Consider the following 25,905-nt stretch of genomic DNA (forward strand, 5'->3'; position numbering starts at 1 on the left):
GTCAATTTCTCACCGCCCATATGCACCAAAATAAAAAACCAGCATGTCGTTGGAAAGCTGAAATCGTCAGCTTTCAAATGGTACCATGGTTTTTTTGGTAGCGTTAAAAATCATGAGTAAAAATAGGAATCTCCGTCGAAGACGAAACCTTGTATTTTGGCTACTCTTTTTTGTGGGGAGGCATCTCTTAATTTTTCCCCCGTAATTTTTGGGGGGATTTTGGTCACTCTGAACATTACCTGAGAGTCCTGTGTCCCATTAGACACATTATGAATCACACCTGACTCAGTGAAAATGCATGGTTGTCAAATTTGGCCATTTATCATAGAGAGTCCCTACTACCTTTGCCTATTGGGAGCATTATGCCAAAGTGCCAAAGAACACTTCCTTCAAAGAGACAAGCAGTACAAAAGCAGCAGCTTACTGCAACAAGAACCATGGTCATGTTTATAATTTTACAAATTAACTCTGCTAGACAAAATCATTTTGGTAAAATCACAAAAATGATGAACCCTGTGTTTACAGGAGCACCCTGGCGAATGTTCAAGCAATTTCAAATGTCGATATTGCAGGGAAAATATAGCTCTCTACTTCATGGTTATACACAAGCTCCAACTTTATCTTCAAAAATATGACCGGCGACGGTTCAAGCGTGCATTTTATGTAACAAAATACAAATGTAAAGCATATCGCTAGATTCGGCATCGCAGTTGAATTTATTGTCTGCATCCTTTTCAAAATTGTTGAATGTAACGTCTGAAGTTCAAAATGGAGAAATTCAAGGCATTAGAAGCGCCTTCTACGAAAAGAAGACATTTGACATTGTTTCCCTGTATTCATCAGACCGTTGAAAATTTCATGTCATGTTATTAACAGTTCACCGATTTGGATTCCTCCAAATCCGAATTGTCGGAATGAAACAATCAGTACCCGTTAAGGGAATTAAAATCTCGCTGATCCGACTTTTCACCGGGGAGGCACTGTAGCCATGATTTTGGGAGCTTCAGTTTTTTGGCCTTCAATGACACAAAACCGAATCTTGCTAGACAATTATTCTCCAACGTTACAAGAGACTATACTTAATTGATGGACAGTAAGAGGATGTTGCACAGAAACTCGAGAAGTTTCTAAATTGACACCAATACTGCATTTGAAAAACTGCTGATTTAGAAAAATTTGGGGAAACGGAAGGTGGAGACTTTCAAGATACTCAGACTTCAGAAAGTGAAAAAATATTCTGTGACACTGAAAAGGTAGCTGAAGATGGAAAATTTGTAGTGTAATTACCGTTGAAAGAAAAGCCGAACTTGAGGCAATATAGAATCACTATGATTAAACTTTTCAACTTTTAAAGAGGATTGGATAAGAATGAAAAGTGTGCACACAGATTTCATACGAGATTACATCTCATTGAATCATATGAGTTCGGTTCCGGAAAATGAAGAGGATGTGGAACCAGCTTATTACCTACATCCCTCATTTAGATGTGCTCCGAGAGAGTAGTTTGACTACAAAGCTACATGTCGTGTAGAATGCTTCTTCATCCTAGACAATTTCAAGATCCACAAATTCAAGAATATGCATCTCAAAATGGTATCGAATGGAGTTTCAATTCTCCTCATTTCCTACATCACGGCGGATCGTGGGAAAGCGCAGAATTGCAATTTTTGCTTGTTGCCTATACGTTTATTTGAAGGCGCTGAAAAAATTGCAATTTTATTGGAATGAACTTGCAAGAAATGTAGGTTATGCTTGTTGCCTAACCTTCTTTTTCAAGGCACTATAAAGACTGCAATATCGATCATGTTGAAACAAATTCACGCCATGTGCCTGGCAATTTTCTAGTTGTTTTAAAGTTTTTTCGACTTAAATGTCTCACCTAACCCATATAGCCCAACATATTTTGAAAATATTGTCACCTTTATCAAAATATTTTCATGACAATATTGTAATTAAAATATTTTCAAAATATTTTGAAAATGTTTTTAAAACATTTTAAGGGAATATTTTGAAAATGTTTACAAAAAATATTTTTAAAATAATTCAAAAATATTGCCTGTAAACATGCATGTTTAAAATATTCCTTAGGAAAGTTTTGAAAATATTTTAAAAATATTTTTTGAAAATATGTTTAAGTTCTCAAGTTAGTATGGGGTGTAATTTACACCGGTGTAAATTTAGTGTAAGTACCTATTACGTGATATCGAAAAAAAAATCAGACAAAAAAAAAAAATATGAAAAAAAATAACACAAAAAAAAAATAAATAATAGGCAAAAGAAAGAAGCCTGAGAAAAACGGCGTTAATCAAATCTATTATGAAAGTTGAACCGCGCACTGACGCAATGCATGCTATAACAGCCTTAACAGGCGTGATTTCAACCCAGCTCATCATCAGCTCCCTGTGGCTCAGTGGAAGAGTGTTCGGCTATGAAATTCGCGGGTCGGGTTCAAGCCCACTCAAGGGCGTCCGGTATTTTACGCTGCTAACCGTCGTAGGACATCAGGTAAGTATGGGTTCTAGTTATTCTAATTTCCCCGGAAAATTTAGGGGTTGAAATTTAAAGGTCGTCAGTAATGAAATTTCTTTGAAAAAAAAAATTGCAACTTTTTTACAATGAGTAGGTCAGATGTTGTAAAATAATTGCAATTTTCTTGCAAGAAAGTTGAAATCATCTGGAAATTTTATTTCATTTAAATTGCAATTTTTTCGTTGCAAAATGCTACTTGGGTTACAAGCTTTAAGTCTACTCTCTAAATAGTGAATCAGTCAAGAGTGTTTCAAGCTCAGGATTTGGCCAATCTCGTGGTGAAAATAGAGGCTGTAATGAATTCTTGTCTGCTGGCTCCACTGTCTTCCTCTCCCAATGACTATGAAGCATTGACTCAAGGCCACTGTTTAATTGGAATAGAGCACTATGATGTCGTTGCCGAAAAGAACCACGGCTCAGCATTTAAAATCATGCAATATGCTAACTGTTGAATGATTTAGGGGTGGTGAAAATGAAGAAAGAACTACAAGGGTTGCATTTGAACATATTTATATGAGGAGCTAAGTACATGAACGCACAGGCAAACAGAGAAAGATATGTAAGTGCATGGTTCGCTAGCAACTTGAGAGACGCCATGATTTGCTGAATGAAAGTTGCGATGTTGCCAAGTGAGGTTGCATAATGTCAACACTAACCGCGTAGAACGACTTCCAGACCGATTCATCTCATTTTTGGCGTCGTTGGACAAAAGAATACCTCCTGAATCTCCAGTGCCGTGCAAAACGGCATAACATCAATCGTGACATCAAAGTTAGCCCACTGGTTGGGGTAAAAAACAGGAATACACCCGCAATGTGGAACCGAAACCGAAACCGCACCGCACCGCACCGAATTTGGGACGTGTGTCATCGAAACATACCCTGATGCCGATGGACACGGTAGCAGAGTGGTTAAAGTAAAGACCCCAACCTCAGTGTTGGTTCGAGGTGTCACCAACCTCTGTCCGTTGCCTGTTCTGATCAAGTCTATCAGCCGGGAGGCAGAATGTGAAATCCTATGTGGCACCTTATGTGTAAGTGTGTATCAGCCGACACCTGAAGAAAGTAACAATTTATAAAATAAAAGAACTTTTTCGGAGGTTATTGAGTTCTTATTTTACTCATGTACTGCTCACATTTTGTCTTTCCAAATAATTTAGTAAAGTTATGAACATTCATCTTTATTTATTTTAAGTAAGATTCGACACTGTTCATCAATAAGGAAAGATGACCCTGAAACCGCCAGTCCACAAATTACAATCCTCGACTGATTCCAACGGAGCAAACCGAACGTCGTCAAATTAATGAAATAGATTTTCGGAAGTAGAGATGTATTCATGGAGGAAAAATTTTGTATCATTACAACATGGTCACTGCGTTTAATATAAGGGTCTTTTAAGTTTACAGGCAAAAAAGAAAAGACAAAGCAAGCTGGAAAAAGTAAAACCTGGCAGGATTAAAGTAGTTGCGTTGGTTTTAAATACAGGGTGTTCTAGGATTTATCAGCAGTAAACTCATTGTTTAAAAATTACCGTGCATGGGTCTCCACAGGAACCTTTGAATTTCTTAAACATTAACCCTCTATGGCATGAATTAATTCTGAATCCTGGATTCTTCGGGACAATAATCTCGAGTTGTGGCTATCATAAAAACATTGAGTTCCAAATTCTTTTCCTGAAATTCCAAATTTTAAGTAATCATTTTTTCAAAAAAGAAAACACTGATGAAAATTTGCAAAACTATGCCACAGAGGAAAGATTCAAATTGTAAGAAACCAAAAAATAAGTTGTTACAAATAAGTAACGCTATGCCATAGAGGGTTAAGAACAGAAAGTTAAAAGAAAGCTACAGATGTTTGAATGATCAGCACAACATCTATTCCTTGTTGTTCCTCCCTGAAGGTTCCTCTACCCTTTTTCTAACTTTTCTGAGTTTGCTTTTATTCTTTTCGTGATTTGACCGAGGAGTAGATGTACACTGCTTAAAAGTCTCTCCTAGCTCTTGCAGATAGTCTAAAAAAGATGGTATGCTTTATACAGCCTTTTTCTTTTGTACTAGAGACAAATTTAGTTTTATACATGGGCTTTGTCTAACTCTATATTAATTGTGGGACTCAGCTGAATTTTCCTGCTCAAATTATGTTTTGTTTCTATTTGTGCACAATAAAGCGTATGCAGATGCTCAGTGGTCACAGAATAAAGCACAAAAAACTGAATTTGACAAACTAACTTAGGGGGATATTAAATCCTAGTTGCTAGTGGGCACAGAAACACTGAAATGACCAAGTTAAGAAAATGTTTGGTATTTATGTAAGGTTATTCTTCAACCTTATTGGAATGAAGTTTTTATTCCTGGTAGGATAAAGTTGTTGATGATATATTTTCTGCTTTGGGGCTCTTCATAAATGACCTCAAGCACTTTTTCCAATGTTTGCCCATCCTTGTAAGCTACCCGTTTGGGACCTTTAGACCCAACCTTAAAAATGACATCTGATTCAGCTATACCTTTCTCCCCTCAATTTTCGACAAAAATGAGGCACACTGAGAAAAAAAAGAAAGAACAAATTTTCAGCATTAAAAACATGAGCAATCTTCTGTATGGTGTGTTAAATGTAGAAACACCTTTAAAAAGAGACAATCAATGAGGTTATGGTTAATAGTTGCAGGAAAACCTGCGTTGAACAAGTGTAGTTTTAACTGATGTAAGATGAAAAGGAAATAGTTCACTTTTTAACTTATCCTCTCTCTTCAATGTTTTAAATTTTCAAATCTTCATGCTACTGGCAGCCTTAACTGGTACCGAAAAGTTGACATCAGGTTTGACTTGACCCTCCCTTACACTTTTGTCAAGCACTCTTTGACTCTAGGACCATTATGTCATTCATGAAAAGCCTCTCTTATCTTCCATCATAAGTTTTCTTTGTTTCTTACATGGCAGAAAAAAAGGATCATCAGTGAAGTATACTAGCAAAAAATAACAATTACACAGGTCGGCAAAAAAAGAAGAAACAAATTATTATGAGACCACTGGGGATTTGATAGTTAATACCTGTGTAATTTTCATGCTTTCCTAAAAAAATTGGCTTTTCAAAGGAAAATTCAATTTTTAAGAAAACAGGGCATGATAGAAAGCAATGAAGGTCAAAGCAACGAAGGTCATTTCTGGTCTCAGCAGTCAAAATGACACAGGTACTTATGCACCACATGCCTGAACAATTTTTTATACTAGGTATGTCTGATGACGAGGGTTTTACAATCAAATGTCATTATCCGCCCATCCCCTATGTAAAACTGATCTGCTTGTTTTGCATCTGAAAGGATGGTGAATAATATTTAATGAGGTGTTTGATGGAACTGATTTTCCAGAAAATTGAATTTCCCACATAATGTTCAGGTGCAGAAAATGCATGTTTTTCGGAAATTCAAATTAATATTCCGTAAAACTTGTGGGCGATGGAACTGACTATGGAGTGAGGAAACCACCCGATACAAACCGAAGAGACTTTCAGCCAGAAGTAGGTAGGAGTAATCCCATTACTATTCTGGATAATTTTAATTCCCTGTCCTTTCAGATGCAAAACAAGAGGATCAGTTTTACATGAGGTAAATGGGGGGGGGGATTGGACCATTCGATCGTGGAACCCTTGTTATCAGAAACAAAAAAGAAAATTGAATAGGAATGCTCTGCATACAAAGCCATGGACTTTTGACTGCAAAATCCTAAGATGACCTTTAGCTTATCCCACAACATGCACCAAATTCCTGAAAAATAGAATTTTTCGTGAAAAAACCAGTTTCGATTTTCCGAAGAATTTGAAAGGCACAGAAAAAAAGTATACTATTTTCGGACTCTGCCCTAAAAAATTACACAGGTATCAGCTGTCAAACCAGCAATATTACTTCAGTTGCAAGCCTGAGTCACAAGAAGGCTACAGAATTAAATTGAGAGATGAAAGGGGGAAATAAGAATGCAGCGAGCGATGTCGAACATTTTATGAATGAAGATACATTTTAACACAAGTTCACCTTGAAAATAATCAGATTAGAATTTTTTGAGCATGGTACAAAAATAATGAAGACAGGTTGAAGATTAAATCACATTCTTTTCAATTTTCACTCACAAGCCAATGGCGGTTGTCACTGACGAGTTACAAGACCGACATTAGTTACTCCATTTTTCCACAGTACTTGTGAAGAGTTGGTTTTATCACACAATGGGGACAAGATCTTTACACGTTTATTAACACAGAATATAAAAATTACAAAAACAAGAGAAAACAATTATTAAGTCTACATTTTTCTTCTCTCTCCTTCAAAGAAACCAGTGTTTCAATGTAAGATATGTGCAAAACAATTGATAGCAAACCCTAGGATGTGAAATTAGCAAAGTCTGTTTTTAATTTTATAGTTGGAGCTTTGACGACTTTAACAGAGGGAGTCTGCTCTATTCTAACTTTGGTTTGCTGTTGCTGATTTTGGCTTGATTTGACAGCTGATTCCAGTCTCAGTCTAAGATCCTTCAACTGAGACATAATAATTTTGAATTCCTGAAAGACAAAAAGTGATCAATTTTCATTGAATATTGTGACAAATCTTCAAGTGAATAATACAATTGCTCTAATGAGTAAAAATAAAGGATGCTGATTTAAGTTTTTCTTCAAAACTTATTAAGTTGTTGGATTGCCGCCTGCCCACCCTGACCAGGGCAAAATTTCACTACCCTCCTGCGGCTACAAAGGAAGAGGCAAAGTTGCTTTCTTTTTTTTTTTATTTATTTCCCAAGTCCATGTGGTCTCCCAGCATGTGCTAAAAAAGTTGAAAAAAGGTCCTCTGGAAGAATATTGGTGAAGTTTCTACAATTCCATGATTTACTGTTGTTTTTATTTTATTCATTCCACAACACCCACTTCCTGAAAATTCTCCATAACTCACGGACTGTTTTTTTTCCGCACAACCTACGACCACTCGTTATATACAGATTTTGAAGGCGAATTTAATTAATAAAACTGATTGTGGTTCGAATACAAAATTGGCATCTCTAGGTCTATATAAATCAAAAAGAATTTTTCAGTTCAAAAACTGGAGAAATGTGCAAATAGTCGAGTGAATCTGGCCCAAAAAAGGGGTCTATTTTGCGAAAATCTGAGGAGAAAAAAGTTAGACGGATTCCTATGTAGTTTTGGTCGCTGAATCTAAATCTGATGTTTGCCAACAAAAATTTTGTCCGGAAATGGCCGCCATCTTTAAAAAATGGCGGAAAATCACGTTTTCCCCCCAGAATCTCACTTATTTTGGGGTTTTCGACAAAATGAGTTATCTTTATTTTATGAGTACGTAAAATTTCCCATCGAACGGCTTTTCGATTTTTGAAATCGGACAATTAGGATAAAAGTCATGGGCGATCGCGTTAAGGGTGGTTTTAGGAGTTGATGAATTTTTCGTGAAATTTGCTGCGTAATAGAAACGCTGTAACGCCGTGGGACAACAAGTGAAACAAAAATTCTGAAAATGGTTTGCATATGTCCCCCTTGGTACCAGTGACCCTTCACCATGAAAAAATCCCCCACCCCCGCCCCTCCATCCATCTCCCGCCACCGCCCGGCCCCTTATTCTATGTGCACTTTTTTCAATTTATTCACATTAATTACAGGTGTCGAAAATGTATGCAAAACCCTCATGGACCACTTGGTTTTCCAACTTCTATCACCCCCCTTAACCCCGTTATGACCCCTTCACCCCCTCCCCTCCACCCCAAGCCCTTATTAGCCAAGTAAGAGCCACCGAACCGATTCTGAAGGGAAGATTTTTTTTTTTAGGCGGGGAAAATCTTTTAAAGACTTCATCTTAGGCAGCTAGGAACCCGAGATGGCTGTATGGGATTTCCACCCACTAAAAACCCCTCTGCTTTGGGTGAACCAATTTTAAAAAAAAAGCACTGAATGAATGTTGTCTTGAATAGCTTTTTCTCTGTAACCTTTTCCATAAATCCACTCCAACCCGGTAAATTCGGTATTTCAACAATATGTCCATAAATCCACAAAAAACCCAGCGTTAAGATGAGATGTTGGAATTTGAAACTGCTGCTATCCTGCATGGACCCTTAAAAATCAATTTCGATGCTTTCTTTCGGTTCATATTCGATATTGCAGATTTTAATAGTCAAACGCTTGATGGAATGAACACCTTCCATGCTATGGGCGGCGTAATGTGTATCACACGGCACTCCACAATCAATCAGTTCACCCTGATTAAGTAATACCTGGTAATTTCTCAAAATCCGCCGGTAAAATAGCTCGGGCCTCTGGAGTAACACCCGTTGAAATTTTTGAAAAGAAACGCCACGATAAAATGAAAGACATCAAAATTCTTCATTTGCAGACTGTTAATAAATTGCCTAATCATGATGAAATCTTAACGCTGGGTTTGTTGTGGATTTATGGACATTTTGTTGAAATACCGAATTTACCGGGTTGGAGTGGATTTATGGAAAAGGTTACAGAGAAAAAGCTATTCAAGACAACATTCATTCAGCGCTTTTTTTTAAAATTGGCTCATCCAAAGCAGAGGGGTTTTTAGTGGGTGGAAATCCCACACAGCCATCTCGGGTTCCTAGCTGCCTAAGATGAAGTCTTTAAAAGATTTTCCCCGCCTAAAAAAAAAAAATCTTCCCTTCAGAATCGGTTCGGTGGCTCTTACATGGCTAATAAGGGCTTGGGGTGGAGGAGAGGGGGTGAAGGGGTCATAACAGGGTTAAGGGGGGTGATAGAAGTTGGAAAACCAAGTGGTCCATGAGGGTTTTGCATACATTTTCGACACCTGTGATTAATGTGAATAAATTGAAAAAAGTGCACATAGAATAAGGGGCCCGGCGGTGGCGGGAGATGGATGGAGGGGCGGGGGTGGGGGATTTTTTCATGGTGGAGGGTCACTGGTACCAAGGGGGACATCTGCAAACCATTTTCAGAATTTTTGTTTCACTTGTTGTCCCACGGCGTTACAGCGTTTCTATTACGCAGCAAATTTCACGAAAAATTCATCAACCCCTAAAACCACCTTTAACGCGATCGCCCATGACTTTTATCCTAATGGACCACTAGACATGGTACGAATTCAAGCAATCTGATACATGTTTCTGGACCAGAATTTCACGTAGAACACGATTCGCCCAACGAAAATTACTGAAACCAGCTCCTGATGAAGATATTAACCTTTTTATTTCACATTGGTTAAGCGGATTTTGAACTGCCCGCTCACGAGAAACTCAAAGCTCTACGTGAGTCAAATTGCGCACCACAACAGTTTCAGCTAGCTTCTCAATCGATCACTGTTCATAACCCACCATGTGTTGTTCAAATTATAAGCAATTTGCTATAGCTGAGCCCGCAAGCGTCAAAATTGAGGTTGCCAGATTTTTATATCGCAAAGACTGTAATGATAATGTTCAGCCTGCGATGTGAATCACGTAGAGCATTGAGTTGTAATGAGCGGGTGGTTTGAATTCACGCATCAGGAATCATTTAATATCATTGTAAGGAGTTAATTTCGGTAATTTTTGTTGTGCGCATCGTGTTTTACGTGAAATTTTGGTTAAAAAATATGTATCAGAATGCTTAAATTCGTACCTTGTCTAGTAGTCCATTGTCCGATTTCAAAAATCTAAAAGCCGTTCGATGGGAAATTTTACGTACTTATAAAATAAAGATAACTCATTTTGTCGAAAACTCCAAAATAAGTGAGATTCTGGGGGGAAAAGTGATTTTCCGCCATTTTTTCAAGATGGCGGCCATTTCCAGACAAAATTTTTGTTGGCAAACATCAGATTTAGATTCAGCGACCAAAACTACATAGGAATCCGTCTAACTTTTTTCTCCTCAGATTTTCGCAAAATAAAATGGCAGATTGACTGGACTAAAAATACAGCCCCAAACTAAAAACTTGGGATTTTCTCTTAGTCCAGGCATTAGAGACTTAAAAGTAGCTCTTGTAGTAAAAAATAATAAAAAGAAGGGAAAAAAGGGACAAAAAAGGGGGAATAATGAAACAAAATAAAATCAAACAAAGAGGCTCCACCAAACACAATGAGCAAGTGCCATTAGTGGGTTTTTTATTTTCTTTTTTTTTTTTTCTTTTTTTTTATTACATATATGTCTGTTGTTACCTACTGTACACTAAAATGAGAATAAATTCACTGCCTCAAGAAAGATGGAATAGACAGCAAAATTGGGACGAACTCATTTTGCAAAAGATTCAGATTCAACCTTCACTCATGAAAATCATTTTGATAGTATCCTTGATGCATGTGACCATTGTAACCACCAAGTTTCAGATCAATAAGATCCCCCCCCCCCTATTAACCCCTTGTTAACCCTTCATATTCAGGTAGACACACTTGCTGAAGTTGCTGAATCTGATGAGCGGATATTTTGAAAAAACTCAAGGTCGTGACTTCAACCAGTGCCTTCATTTTAGGAGAGTACTTAGTAAATGTAAATGCCGAATTTCAGGACAGTCAAGGCATACTCCCCTCCCCTAATCTTCCCAACTGACAGATAGGTCATGAAAATACCATGGTTGAAGCAGGAAAAGTTCTGTCTAGCTGGGATTAAATGCAAATTGCTACATTCCAAAGTCCTTACAATCACATTAGGTCTTCTTGTTTCAGAATTTACAGGGAACAGACAGAAAAAATTTTAATTTGAACAACCCTGTGAGTACATCATTACAGTTAACTACCACTAATTAGTAATGACAGCTTTTTTGTAACTCAGTGAAATGCTGCTCCATCAAGGGAAAGATTATGGTCAAATATATTTCTTACCTGAGGATACTGAGGGCCAATTTTCATGAGCCATTGTAAACTGATTTCGTGTAAAAGTTTGGCATGGTGATTAATTGCTTTAAAGTTGGCATCAGGAAGAAGAAATTCAATTAATACTGGCACTAGCACACTTAACAGTTGGATTCCTATGGTTAAAGGCAAAAAATAAGATGCAATTATGAATCATGGTAATCACATATGCTAAAATTGACGGAAAAACAAAATTCTCAAAGAGCTTAATTCGACATCAGGGGAAAAATTATTAAGTTTGTTACAAGAATGCAGGGTTCACGATGAAAATATCCTTAAACATAGATTTAATGTGATTTGATTTGTGTTTTCAGCCAGGAAAAATAAAAACTGAATATTTACATCCTTCGCTTTTCTCTAGCTTCATCTGTTGGCAGTTCATTGCTTGATAGCTCTGCAACTGGACTGAATAGGATTAACACCGAGAAAACTGAATTGGCGGACGCGAAAATATATAATGTCCATTATTTTATTTTTACTTTTTAAGCTAGACCTAATCTGCAGGTGAAGGAGCGGCCATGTACATACAAATTGGATCTGTTAAGGGCCTTCTTCGCTCTCTTTTGAGGAATCTGAACCCAAGAATCATATAAAAACGTCTCATGTCCATTGGCAGAATTGCCAGCAGAATTTGGCGTCGGCAGAATTTAGCCAAATGCAATAACTGAATATTGAATTCCCAGAGTGCAGGTATGAGTAAGTTCTTTGACATTAAATTCACCCTTCTTTACCCAATATAGGGCATTATGGGCTGTCCTGAACAAATCTTGTGAGATCTATCTTAAACCACATAAGTGTTCATGATCCAATAGTCTCTCTAGCCGATTTTTGAAATTGACAGACAAGGCGATGTGTGGAACACTCAATCAAAGAAAGGGACAACGACTTCATTCCACATTCAACAATGAGTTATTTTATAATACTAGGTTAGGAATATATCAGCTGATGAGTTAACCTACTCCCCCCCCCCCCTTGAGGTTTCCTTAATTACACATTTAGGACATTAGCATTATGTTAATTATGACATTATTTCGTTATTCATTTAATCATTTTCATTTCATTATAATCAACCAATTTTAAACTTAAATTTATTAGTTCTTGTTTTTCTTCGTAATAAAGTGTATAAAATAGTGCATCCTAATTTTTCACTTGGTTGTGATCTTGAAGCCACGACTCTAGGGTAAACGCCGTAGTGATTCTTCTCGTCTGCAGGAACTTGCAGGCACTTTCGAGAGGAGTCTGGAAGCGCTGCCTTTACGCAAGGAGGTTCTTTAGGGTCAAATTGAAATTCCATTAAAAAGTAGACAAATTCCAGTTGTCGTTCGTCGACCAAAATGCACGGAATAGTCACCTTCCTTGCCTTGTTCGGTGAATCCGTCACGTTCGATGTCCTCATCTTGATTGAGACTTGATGCCTTTAAAAATGAGCAAAAATAACTCACTGGGTGCTCCTATTAAATTATTTTCATACCGTTTGCATGACACGTCTCACTTATGAGTAAAATTCATATTTTACGTTTAATTTAGACTTGTCGCCTAGAAATACACGGAATAGTCACCTTCCTTGCCTTGTTCGGTGAATTTTTTTTCAAAAATGCACCCTTCCGCCTTTCGAATTTAGCCACCATCTTGAATTTAGGGCACTCCCTATAAGCAGGGGGACTGTTTTGACTTGAGACATGAAATTTACAACCAAAATTTCATAAGAATTGATACACCTCACTCTCATTTTTTACGTAAAAATCGAAAAAATTCACCCTCCTGTCTTTCAAATTTAGCCGCCATCTTGAATTTAGAGCACCCCCTTTGACCGGGGAGCTTAGATTACATTGAACCAAAATTACATTGGAAACGACACCTCACTTGCCCAATCACGTAAAAATTGAAAAATGACCCTCTTGCATTTCAAATTTGGCCGCCATCTTGGATTTGAGTCACCCCCTTTGACCTAGGGGCTTTTTGGACTTCAGAAATGAAATTTGCGACCAAAATTACATAGGAAATGATACCTCACATGACACTGTAGGAACATTTTAAAATACCGAAATCCCATAGGCCCTTATTATGGCCGCCATTTTGAATTTTCGTCATTTTGGGGGGTGTTCCGGGGTCGGACCGTGGCAAACTTTTTGTATGTTGTTCAGGAGGACCTACTGATGACGTTTACACAGGAATAAATTGTTATGCAATTTGTTCCGGGTTAAGCCCTTTTTTTCCATATTTCTCCCTGGCTAGTAGGTAATTTTGATTGTTAAGCTCCGTCAATTCTTTGTCGATTTGGCTAGATGCATGATCAGTTGTTCTTCTGAGATTTCATGCTTCATTATTCTTCTTCAGGCATTCGTTGTTCTACTTTAAGTTCAGCAAGAAGTTAAGGAAAGCTTACTTCTGTTCCTTATAACCAACAAACTAACGATGTCTTCTACCGTCGATATGCATCTTGTTACACTGCTAATATCATCTCTATCTCTGTCAAGAGCTGCTTCCGCCATTTGGGCTCTTTTGAACAAGTTGATACTTTGAGGAATGACGTCATCAAGTGCCTTTGCCAAGATGCTGATTTCCTTCACAGGGATTTTCACATCAGACTTCAAATGTATATGTTCTGAAGTACAGGAAAAACCGCTCAAAAACAGCAGCATTTAATTGAGTTATACTCTAATCATTAGATTTGGGTACAAAAGCATAACATTTTTATTCTTCTTGAATAATCATTCCCGCCAGACAAAATTGTTGGGTGCACGCTTCCTTGTGTTTGTGAAAGTTAAAGTACTCTCTGCTCTGATCGTTATTCTAGACGATTTAGTGATACAGGAATATGCCTTCTTCTTCTGTTTTTGTTTATTATTTTCTTATTTTGATTTGCTTTTTATCATCATCTCTCATCTCATCAGGGGTCCAGCGTGGGTCACGAAGAGTGGCCGCGGATATAATTCCGCAAAGTAGGCTATGAGCATTCAGTCAGGGTTTCATACAGAATTCCATGCATAGGATGTAGGATATACATAGGACAACACAAGATGGACAGGAGAAAATAGGACGGACAGGACAGCAGAGGATATGGATGGGCTCGGTTTAGTTCCATTATTTTTTGCTCTTAGGTGTTAGTAGGTTACCTGAAACCAGATAACAACAGAAACAGAAAAACGAACTATTTATCTTACACATTGATATTAACTTAAGATCATGATGATATGTCTGATAATATCGGATAATTTAGTCTGTCTTGTTTCTACACTAATTGTAAGTGTAAAATGTTATTCACCTTCTTTCTCATCCAGAGATCTCATCTCCACAGCTAGAAATTCAGACTATGGGTAAGAATCGCTTTCAATGCTACTGATCCCCCATACGGGATTTTTAATACTTTTTGAGCTTTACTCAATTCGAACATTCATCATTCTTGAACATTCAATCAATAAGGATCTGCATTATTATTATGTAAACCACTGAACTCAGACTCATTTGTCAACACTTCTCTTTTATCTCCTCATTTCAGCTGTATTTATTAGTCTTCCGCTGTCTTTCGGCTTCTTATTTAATCTTTAAATATTTCTTTAAATGTCTTTACTTTATTAAAGTATACTTTACTTTTAGGATTATTAAAAGTATAAATACATCATACATTTTGGATGATTTCCTTCCAAACAGCAAATTCAAATTTTTGGAAATTCGATTTCTAAGTAGAGCACTATTAAATCGGTTTTTATGTATGGTATAATAATTTACTGAGGAATTATGAATATCGTATTATTTTCACCATGTGTTAATGTATCAAGTTCATAATAATTAATCTGCAACGATGATAAGTTACATAAAAATTCATGGATGTTAAACTCGCTTTATTTCTCTATTATGCTCATTCTCTCTTCTTTACAAAAGCCAATTGAAAATGACACAAAAATTTGTCAAGGCCTAGATACACACGGCGATTAATCGCCGCGATTGCAATCGCGGCGTTTAAACGCAGGTGTATTCGGTCAATCGCCGCGACGGGCGAGTGAAATTCTCGGAATTTCTCCAATCGCCGCGATTGAATTCAAAGTAGGATTCAATCCTACTTTTTGGGCGAGTAGATGCATTTGTTGAGTCCTGTTTATTCTTGATGGATGCGAAATCCACCAGTACATGTGGTTTACATGTGTTTTTGTTTACGTTTTTCTGTCTTCGTGGTTCTCGCACACAGTTGCTAAAAGAAATTTCATCGAATGAAATTTCGTGAAATTTCTTTTTTCCCCATGAAATTTCTTTCGACCGACAAAATGTCAAAAATGCTTGTTTTTTCAAACAGAATTTGTTTTTATTTTTAAAGAGAATAGTATTCGTCAATTAGACCAATTGGAGCTACTTATTCATCAAATATTTCCTATTTAAAAAAAGAAACACGTTAGCGAAGGAAACTGTTAGTTTCTGAAAAATCATTTAAATTGTTTCAAGGATAGTTTAAGATCCCTCCCTCGCTTTTGTACCAAAAAAGGATAGACTATTAGGGGGAACTAGGATTCTTTATAGTTGAGAAATTTGTTATGTTCCAAATATGAAAGCTAACGTCTTACTTTATCCGTTAAATTTATTTTGGTGTTCAACCGGCACGGCTGTGTGTTTAACCAAGATTTGAGAAAAAAATTCAAAATTATGTTTTTGCTGTTTTACTCAACTTTCTGGGCATTTCTAAAGTTCCCTTTCACAGTTTACCACGTGTGTATAAAGGGAATTAAGGAGATTCATAAGTTTCTAGGGTTTAATCCTGCATTCTGAGTGTTATATGAAATTTCTGGAAATTTCCTCATGAAATTTCTTTTTATAATTTTTCATTTTTGTAAAGATGTAGGAATTTCTATTGCTCTCAGGAAGAAAATTAAGAATATCAGAGATACCATATGCTGCAGAAGTAAGGGAAGTCAGGAAAGGTTGTAATAACATAAACAATCAGCGCTGATCGCGGCGATTAATCGCTAGGTGTATACGTAATCGCACTGATGGTCTCTGTTGATTGTATTGCGTTGAGCGATGCGACCCGAACCAACCCAATCGCGGCGGTTAATCGTCGTGTGTATCTAGGCCTTTAGGGTTAGGGACATTGTCATCTACTGCAGTCATTGCATGCATTGTTGAGTCAGGAGTTTATCTCCTCAGGATTCCACACATTTTTCTGTAGGTGCTTTAATGCAACTGTTACTTTTAAATATTCAAAAATCAAGTTGGTACAACTGATATGCTGGGCTTTTATTTCACTTATCTCAGGTGAGTTTGTTTCGGAAGTTGTTTCCATAAAGTTCACAAGTCTGGACAGCATACATACCATGTTTTCCTTTCGCATTTTCGACTCCTCTGTAGCTTCTTCTTCTTTTTTTTTAAGGTTTTTGCTTCATACACTTCAGATGCGCTGGGTTTTGCTTCACTAGTATATCCTCCTTTCTAAATATTTGCTGTAGTATTATGTATTTTATTCCATTGTTATATCTCTGCTCACTTTTATTTATTCTCGATCTTATAACTCATATCAGTCTCGGATCATAACTTTATTTTCTGCTCACTTGGGTCATACTTTTTCTTCTCTTTCAGATGTATACTTTTTTTTCTCACTCAAATTTATACTTTTTCTCCTCTAAACTCCGACTAGACAGGGCTTTAGCCTAAATGTACTGAGACTTAGATAGGTCTTTTTATTTATTATCGGCTGAAAGCCGTCATTTTATTTATTATCGGCTGAAAGCCGATGCACTTTCCCGCTTAGATAGGTTTTTTATGCCTAGATGCACTTTCGCGCTTAGACAGGTCTTTTATGCCTAAATGCACTTTCGCTTAGATAGGTCTTTTTATTTATTATCGGCTGAAAGCCGTCATTTTATTTATTATCGGCTGAAAGCCGTCATTTTATTTATTATCGGCTGAAAGTCGTCATTTTATTTATTATCGGCTGAAAGTCGTCATTTTATTTACTATCGGCTGAAAGTCGTCATTTTATGTATTATCGGCTGAAAGTCGTCATTTTATATATTATCGGCTGAAAGCCGTCATTTCATTTATTAGCCGCTTATTTATTATTTAGCCGTCATTTCATTTATTATCGGCTTATTTATTATTTAGCCCTCATTTCATTTATTATCGGCTTCTTTATTATTTAGCCATCACAAGGCCTTGTTTTTACTCCACGGCACAAGAGCTCATTGGAGGTTAAGTCCACGGCACGAGGGCACGGACTTAAAAGCGCTGATAACGGCACGAGGGCACGTTGGGTGGTGTGGTTTAGGGTGGCTAGCGCCTACTGCGTTACCTGCACATGATTTTAACCGGTATATTGTTCATTTTTTCAGCTAGTGTGGTGAGGAGCGTCTACTGCACACAATGCTGAACTATGAATGTACGGTGACGAGCGTCTGCTTCATACCTTTATCAGTGCACAACAAACTTTTTATTTAGGTATCACGTCGGTAGGTCACCATTATGTAGAACACTCAGTCAAAGAAAGGGACAACGACTCCATTCCACATTCAACTATGAGTTATTTTATAATACTGGGTTAGGAATATAACAGCTGATGAGTTAACACAATGGACAAAGAAGACAATGGGACAATGGAGGGATCTTATTAGTTCATACGAGTGGTTATAATAGACCAAAGGAGGAAATGATAAACTAATTACGGAGTCTCTTCTGAGTTGCAGTTAATTAGTCTGCTACATACCTTCTTTGTCCACTGCAACTACCTGCTTCCACTAAAGATCGCTCAACATTCTTTTTGTTTCCTTAGTCTATTAAATTCAATGATCAGCATGCAGTCACGTAACTTCCTATTATAACTCGAAGGTGTTGAATTATTTATTTTCCGAGTAACTGGAACTCTAAAATTATATCATACTCCTCTTTCAAATGTTTGGAAAATGATTTTTCGAAGCGAATTTGAGCCACTCATGCATAAATGTCCATTGTCCAACAGCCTTTTTTAAACTTACACTGTTTTCAATGATGATCACATGGGGGTGAGAGTTGTGTGCCTCTTTTACAACCCTCCACTAAAATTAAACGAACTATTCATTTTCTTTAAAAGGCTGACTCCAGGACCTCTGCTGTTTTCTGCGATTTTCCAACAGTGTGTCATTTGAACATTGAATTTTGTCTCATATACTGACTCAATTGTGATGGAATCACGAAAAAGGGAACTTATTTGAGAAGCTCCCGATTTGAATTACAGCAAAAAATATCTACTTCCTGTTTTTAAAGGTAGTCTATTCCTGATAACTTAATTTCTGACCATAATTTGCCTCATAAAAAAATGTAATAAGTGTTAGTAATAGGCCCTCTCTGAAGCCAGTAACAATTCCATAACTTTTTCTCGGGCCAGCTGAGTGATATCAGCCATTTTCTATTAAAGATAAAGTCTAAGATATGCATTATAATAACTTCTTTTAAGTATTTGTGAATTCACATAAAAACCTGAGAATACTTGCTCAAAATTTTATTCTTTGATCAATGCCAAAACATATCAGTCCTTTAAATTTGACTGAACTTCCCCCAATTGCATTATTCCTCGTTTCCGAACATTTAAGGGCCTTCGATGAGTCAATTTATGGAATTTATGGGTGCTCTTCAGAGTGAATGATGCACAAGACCACATAATGCAGAAATATAGTAACCTGCTCTTTTTAATTCTGTCTCCTTTTCCCTACCTCCATCACTACTTACCATTAAAGAAGGAACAAAGAAAGAAAGAAAACAAGAGCAACCATGCAGAAATACTGATTGAAGTGACGGAAAACTATTGAGGACTCACTGTTTTTAGACTCAACTAATTGGATGAGCGTTTCCATCGTATAGATCATTCGAATGACGAAAGTTAGTTCTGCTTCAGTTGAGACTTGCTTGGCTGACGGAGCATGCAAATGTTGAATTATCTTTGGTGCTAATGCGTGAATATATTCCACCGACACTCTTCGCTCGGCATGACCAAAAATAGAACGAAGTGTTTCTACACACTTTATTCGAACCTGTTGATTAAAAATCACGAATCTTCAGCATTCACAATAGAAAATAAAAAAGAAAAAAAAAGCCAGGCAAAAGTCAATGCCGCACGGATCGCAGACCCTGGCGGATATGATTAATTATCTAAAAATTTTTCTTTTAGGTGTCACCGCCCACAAGAGATTTTCAACAGAGCGGTTATTGTCAAATTGGGTACAAAAAATCAGATTTAAATTGATTAAATTTTTTGAATATTAGTACAATGACTGCCGTGAAAACCCAGAGGGACTGGCAGTAAATGTACGTATCTCTGCTAAAAGGAACCAAAGACTGGTGGGAAAGAGGGAGTGTGCTCGTTAGTTGAGGGCCGTAAGAATAAATGGGAATTATAAAACGCCAGTGACCTCAGCGGCGACGACGATCCGGGATCTGAGTCTGCTCAGTTCACAACTTTCTTGTCACATGCCCACGGCTCATGAGCATCGCAAACTTTGGCACTTATTGTCAGTTTTGTTTCATTTAATGTAAAGGGAGATGGCGCGTGAGTCCAACACGCATACACATCGCTCTGTATTGTACTACCTAAGGTGATAGTTCTTGGTCCTTACTTAATTTTAAGGTGTACATACTTATCAATTAAAATGTGCTCTTTCCGAATATAATAACGGTTTGTAGGTTTTTCACGCTTCTTAGCCGCTTTCTTAAAGTTTCTTTCTGTGTTTTTTTCAATAAGTAAACCTGCAGAATAAAAATTTTATCTGAGTCGTTATCAACGTTCTGCACAGTGGTTCTAACTCTCCGTCGCTGCCAAATCTCGGTCTATTTACCTCATAAACGTTCCGGCCTCAATCCAAAACATACCGAGTTGCACTCCCTATCATAGTCGCCCATATGACGCCTGTGTCTCGACTGCAGCCGCCGAGAACCTGCCGGCTAGTCCGCTTGACGGCTGATGTACGAGCAACTTCTCAGAGCAGACGTAAAGCCGAGATAAGATCTCCTGAGACCAAATCATCAATGATAAAGAACTTCGTAAATACTAGGGCAAAGCGGACGAGTATGCTGAACTCTCCTGACGACGATGCCTCTGCCTTGTTCCCTAGGCAAATACAAGGTAGTTCAAAAGGTAAACCGAACACTACTTCCACTTCCGCATCCGTGAATGCACCCACCCGGAAAAATCCTCTTAAAGGTTTGTGCCAACGTGACTACCGCATGCATGGTGGACTGAAAATGAGCTCATCTCTGACGCATCCATCTCCCTCGTCATCATTATCTCCAACCGGTGGCGCCATCATGTCACTGTCAAAACATGTCACTGTCGAATAATGTTACAAACCCAAAAAGTAACACAAGTTTTATCTCCGTGGGTACAGAAACTGATTCTGAATTGGACCAATTGCATCAAAGGAATGCATTAATTAGCAAAATTTCTGTTCTTAAAGAGTGTTGCCGCGCACTGGTAAAAAAAAAAAAAAAAAAAAAAAAAAAAAAAAAGAAAGAAAGAAAAGTTCTGACCAAAAAACCGCGTGTGCGCGACGACTCTCTCATGAGCTTGGTAGCAGAGCGCTGCGCCACTAGTGAATCCTGTAGGCACTATGACGAACCAAGCAGCCGCGCTCTACCAGAGAAACCGCGAACCCGTTTGGTGTCTAGAGCTCTGACTTTTTAGCTTGTGCACGACGACTCGGTACTCGCGAGTTGTCTGACCGCCCAGCTTCTTAATGTTAATGGAAAATGGAATGTAAGGATTTCTTAATTTTACATTCATAAATCAGCACAGTAAGCATTACGAAGATCAGCGGAAAAGAAAACCTGATTCTAAAAGTTTGTTTTTCTGCATGTATATGCGGATGAAGTTAAAGAAAACTTACTGAAGGAAGTATTGATTCTGTTGTTTCGGAAATCTCTCTTCACGAAAACCTTTCCTCGTTTTTTCGCTCACCACGGCGAATAAAACAGCTTAAATCACGTCAATTAAAACTGGAAAAAAGGTTAGTATAACACTAAGAACTTAGAACGCCTTTTTTCCGCCCCTTCCTTTTTCCCGGAGGCTTTAACATAAAAACTCTTCGGGGTTTTTTCGCTCACCACGGCGAATAAAACAGCTTAAATCACGTCAATTAAAACTGGAAAAAAGGTTAGTACTAAGAACTTAGAACACCTTTTTTTCCACATTCTTTTTTTTTCCTGGGATCCTTCTCGCGAAAGTTTTTTCAGGGTTTTTCGCTCACCACGGCGAACAAAACAACTTAACTCACGTCAATTAAAAAATAGGAAAGGTTAGTATAGCACTTTAAGTTAGAACGCCTCTTCCATCCACTGAATACTCTCATCACAAGAGTGTTTTGTGTTTTCTTCGCTCACCATAGCGAATGAAAAGAACCTAAATAAATTGCATTGAATTCAAATAGAATCTCAAATAAAAAACTAGTGCGGCTCACCCAAGCTCAGAACTTTACCTCCGCTTTACTTCTCCCGCAACGGAAGTCAAGTTAAAATTATTTAGAAACAATCCTTACAAAAAAATCCCCAAACAGGGACTGCAAAACCCCGTAAAAACGGAAAGGCTATTCTTCCCGTAAGTCAATTGCAAAGTTTTATTAACCCTGCTTTCGGCCGCCCTGCAGGTCAGTTAGTAGGTTATTCTCTAAAGAATATAATCAAAATCATTCATCGCTTAGCGTGAATAAAACATATTACTCACTCATTCACTTAAAAAGCGCATCAGAAATTTCCCGCTCATTAAAGTATGGATGCAAGTTTCTGTAGAACTTCAGCATTCATTTTTCCAATGCGAGAATTATTATGTCTTAGAGAAAAACAGAGTTTTTCCTGCTAAAAGTTACAAAGCAAAATTATTCAGGATTAAGATTAAAGTAGCTCCCACATTTATGCGAGCACCAATAACTAAGTGAGCTACTGCCTGTGTAGCTTCTCCCTTCAATTTTACTGGCTCTCAGCTAGCATCCGTTCCCGTGCAAAAATTAATCCCGAGCGGGAAATATGAATAAGAGAGAAAACCATCTCTTTGAATTTTCCCGCGCGAACATCACTCCTCATTGGCTCGTTGCATAATCGAAGCTCGGCCGAGCAACATTCCAGGAGCCAATGAAATCATTCCAGCTTTGACCGTGCTTGCGCGCAGATCCCGCGCAGCACCCGCCGCTCCACCTCCCCTCCCGCCTAGCCAGCACTTACCATCGTTAAAACTAGCGTGCAGAGAACGGCACTTTCGTTCCCTTTGCTTTAAATCACTTCTAATAGTAACCTTCTTCACAAATCTACCATAAAACCTTGCAATATACTCCTAAGTTCACTCTATATTAGTGCTTAGGTACCCCAGGTCCCGCGTGTAACTGCTCGTTGTGAACATTTGATGAGCTTTTCTTATTCTCCGCACGCGAGTTTCCACGGAACTATTGTGTTTTCCGAAAAGTACTCGTTGAGAGCTATCAGTTACAATTATTAAAAATGCAGAAAGTCCAGATTCAAGATTAAAAACACCAGTTTATTCACTCCGCCGTTAGCACAAATCAGCCCAGCGACGCCTCTTCGGCCGGGAGGTTTCGGGGCTTTGTTCCTTTTGGCTCTTGCGCGCCCACCTTATACTCCAGGGATCCGCTCTTATCTTCACTTGTGTCTCACCTGCCGGACTGGACGGATCCCCCTTGGAACTCACTTGGACTGGACTCTCTCTCTCATCTTGGAAATTGGACTCGGACTTTTATGAAGGAAAAGGACTTGCCCTCGGCATCAGTCATGGATCAAGGACATGAAAGCGCTGTTCCTGTTAAGTAGCGGAGGTCTCTTGCCCGCTTGAAGAACGAAGTTTGGAATCAACCCTGGCAGCCTACACCTTGGGCTAAAGGTCACTGAGATTTTACAAGAGGACGCACTTTTCTGGCTTTTTTCTCCCCGCTTTTTCAAAGAGACTTTCCTCCCCAGTCCAGCGGAGCAGTTCACGAGACCAAGTCAAGGACTTGGAAAAGTGTCATATTATATGAGGAAAAGAGCTCAAGAAAGCTATCAAGTGATGCTTCATTAATAAAATTTTCCTTCTCAGCATTAACAACTTGTATGCAAATATCCTTTAGATATTTGCATACAAGCTTCACACAAACACTCTTAAAAATTCTCTCTTTCCTTTTTCTATCCTTTTCACTTTTTCAAGTCCCTCAATTAAATTCTTACCCTAGCGTACGTTGCAATTCGCGCTAGTTGCGAGTACATGAGTCTATTCCATGTACCTATGACTTCACTTCTTTCTTAAAAATTGGGTATCCAGATGTTAGCTTGCAATCGCGTCAGTTGCGAGTATTAGCGGCTATCGCTAACACTTATGCTTTCAACTTCTTTTAAAATCCTAATGTATGCTTAACATTCACGATAGTTGCGGGCATCCCCCCTGGTGCCTATGATTAAAATTATTTCTTACGTCAATTAGATTCAACTACCCCTATATCCTCATTTAATATTCCAATTCCAATTAATCCTAGCGTATGTTAAATTCACGCTAGTTGCGAGCGCTTTTGCACTCTGCAAGCGCTTACGTGTTTCTCATATAATATTCCAAATTTTGATCTCTCCGTCATTACAATCATCTCCAATCAATATTTCACCCTAGCGTATGTTACATTCACGCTAGTTGCGAGCGCTTTTGCACTCTGCAAACGCTTACGTGTTGTTCGTTTAAAATTCAAAAGTATTAATCATTCTCCAAGTTTTCTCATAATTTCTTCGTATCTGGATGTTATGGTCTTTGCCGGTTTCTGGCCACCTCAAAAATTAAACCGGCTGGTCCCTCGGAAATTAAGCTAATCTTCTTCATCGGCTTGTGCCTTATTTTTGTTAAATTTTTTTTTGAGGCCCTCGCTGTTCCAAAGAGGCCAGCAGTAGTTTAACCAATGTAAACAAATCATCAGAAAATCATGTGAAGGCTCTTAGCACTGACTTGTACCAATATTTAAGTGCTGACATAAAACAACACTTAAATATATTAAATTAATAGATGAAAAAAAGATATTTATTCATCATTAGCAATAGAGAAGGAGAGGTAGATTAATATATACAGGGTGCGGCAAAAGTCCCGGGACGGCTGTTTATTTTTTAAACGGCTACATGTAGAAAAACGAATTTTGGGGGATGTCCTTAAGTCAAAGTAAGCTACTTTTTGGCACTCCCCAAAATTTGTTGGGGGCCTCCCTAGGGGAGGGCGGGGGGCAACTTTTTTTTTTCAAATGGCAACCCCCCACTTGTGACCCATCGTTGAAAAGAGGATAAAAAAAGAAAATTTTTGGCGCAAGTCCCAGGTCACCATCTTGATTATTCACAAAATGGCGGCCGAAAATGTCTGAAAAATGGGTATCTCGGCCATTTATCGATGGAATCGCATACAACTTGGTATCCGGGGGTTTTTTTGGGACGCAAAAAACCAGTCTGCCTTCAGTTTTCTAAATAACAATTCCTTCCCAACATGGCAGCCTACGGAATGGCGGAAAATTGTAACCTCGGCTATTTATCAATGGAACTGCATAAAACTTGGTATCCGGGCGTTCATTGGGACGAGAAAAACGAATTCGGTATTAGTTTTTCAAAATTCTCACACTATTCTAAAATGGCGGCCAAAAATGTCATGAAATTATGCGTACGTTCGTAACCTACCCATTGATTACCGTGGAATTAAGGAGAAAACAGAAGTTTGTTGTAATCGACAATTTGATACTAGGAGTATTTCCGGACCGAAAACAAGGGAGTGCCGGTTTTCTAAAATCTTTAAAACCCTTTTTTTTTTTTTTTTTTTTTTTTTTTTTTTAAAAAAAATCATTAAGATCCTAATGATAGACTTCTTCATCCGAAATAGTTTGTTTTGCGAGAAAATGTGATGATTCTTACACGGAAAAAAGTCGGGAGATATCAAAATTCGACGAACTAGTGGAGTTGCTGATGTACAAAAAAGATGATTTGTCTGCAGTATTGTGAAAAGAGTGTGTTCGAAACATCAATCTCTTCGTCTTGATACGTAGAATCAGATTTTCGATGGTGTCAAGTTCAAAAATCAATCCGGCGCCCCCCATTCAAGATGGCGCCCAAAAGGGGCGCCGGGGGGTTGAAAAATTATAAATTTTCCTACAGAGTCGACTGAGGTGTCGATTTATATGTAATTTTAGTCGTAGAATCCGAATTTTACATTCAAAAAATCCTCCGACCTAAGGGGGGGCCCCCAATTCCAAGATGGCGGCCAAAATGGGCCCCTCGGCGGGAAAATGGCCGTAGATGGCTGTATATACTGTATGACATATCCGCAGATAGGTTTTCTGGGTCGGGAATAACGAATATGAAGTCAGAAATTGTGCTAGACCCTTCGGGGAGGCTCAGGGTGCCCCCCAAAATGGCCGCCGGGGGTCCAAAAATTTTGAAATTCCTTAATACCCCGAGTGGGATGTCTATTCATAGGTAATTTTGGTTGTAGAACTCGAATTTCACATTGAAATGGTCATCTAGTCTTAGAAAGGGCCCCAAAATCCAATATGGCGGCCAAAATTGACCTCATGGTGGGAAAATGACC

At 38.1% G+C, this 25,905-nt stretch overlaps 1 protein-coding gene across 1 annotated transcript in view; it reads right to left on the reverse strand.

The window, feature by feature from the left end:
* Positions 1–6,504: 6,504 nt before the first annotated feature.
* The window catches only part of LOC109039674 (HEAT repeat-containing protein 5B), a gene marked incomplete at its 5' end in the record, with an annotated part of 181,965 nt that continues 162,564 nt past the window's right edge, over positions 6,505–25,905 (reverse strand). Inside the window, 3 exon segments of the mRNA XM_072296271.1 lie at positions 6,505–7,074; positions 11,346–11,491; positions 19,150–19,363. Coding sequence (XP_072152372.1) covers positions 6,895–7,074; positions 11,346–11,491; positions 19,150–19,363 — 540 coding nt within the window. The 3' untranslated portion in view covers positions 6,505–6,894.

This window comes from Bemisia tabaci, chromosome 2 (assembly GCF_918797505.1).
Source record: "Bemisia tabaci chromosome 2, PGI_BMITA_v3".
NCBI classification, from domain to species: Eukaryota; Metazoa; Arthropoda; class Insecta; order Hemiptera; family Aleyrodidae; genus Bemisia; species Bemisia tabaci.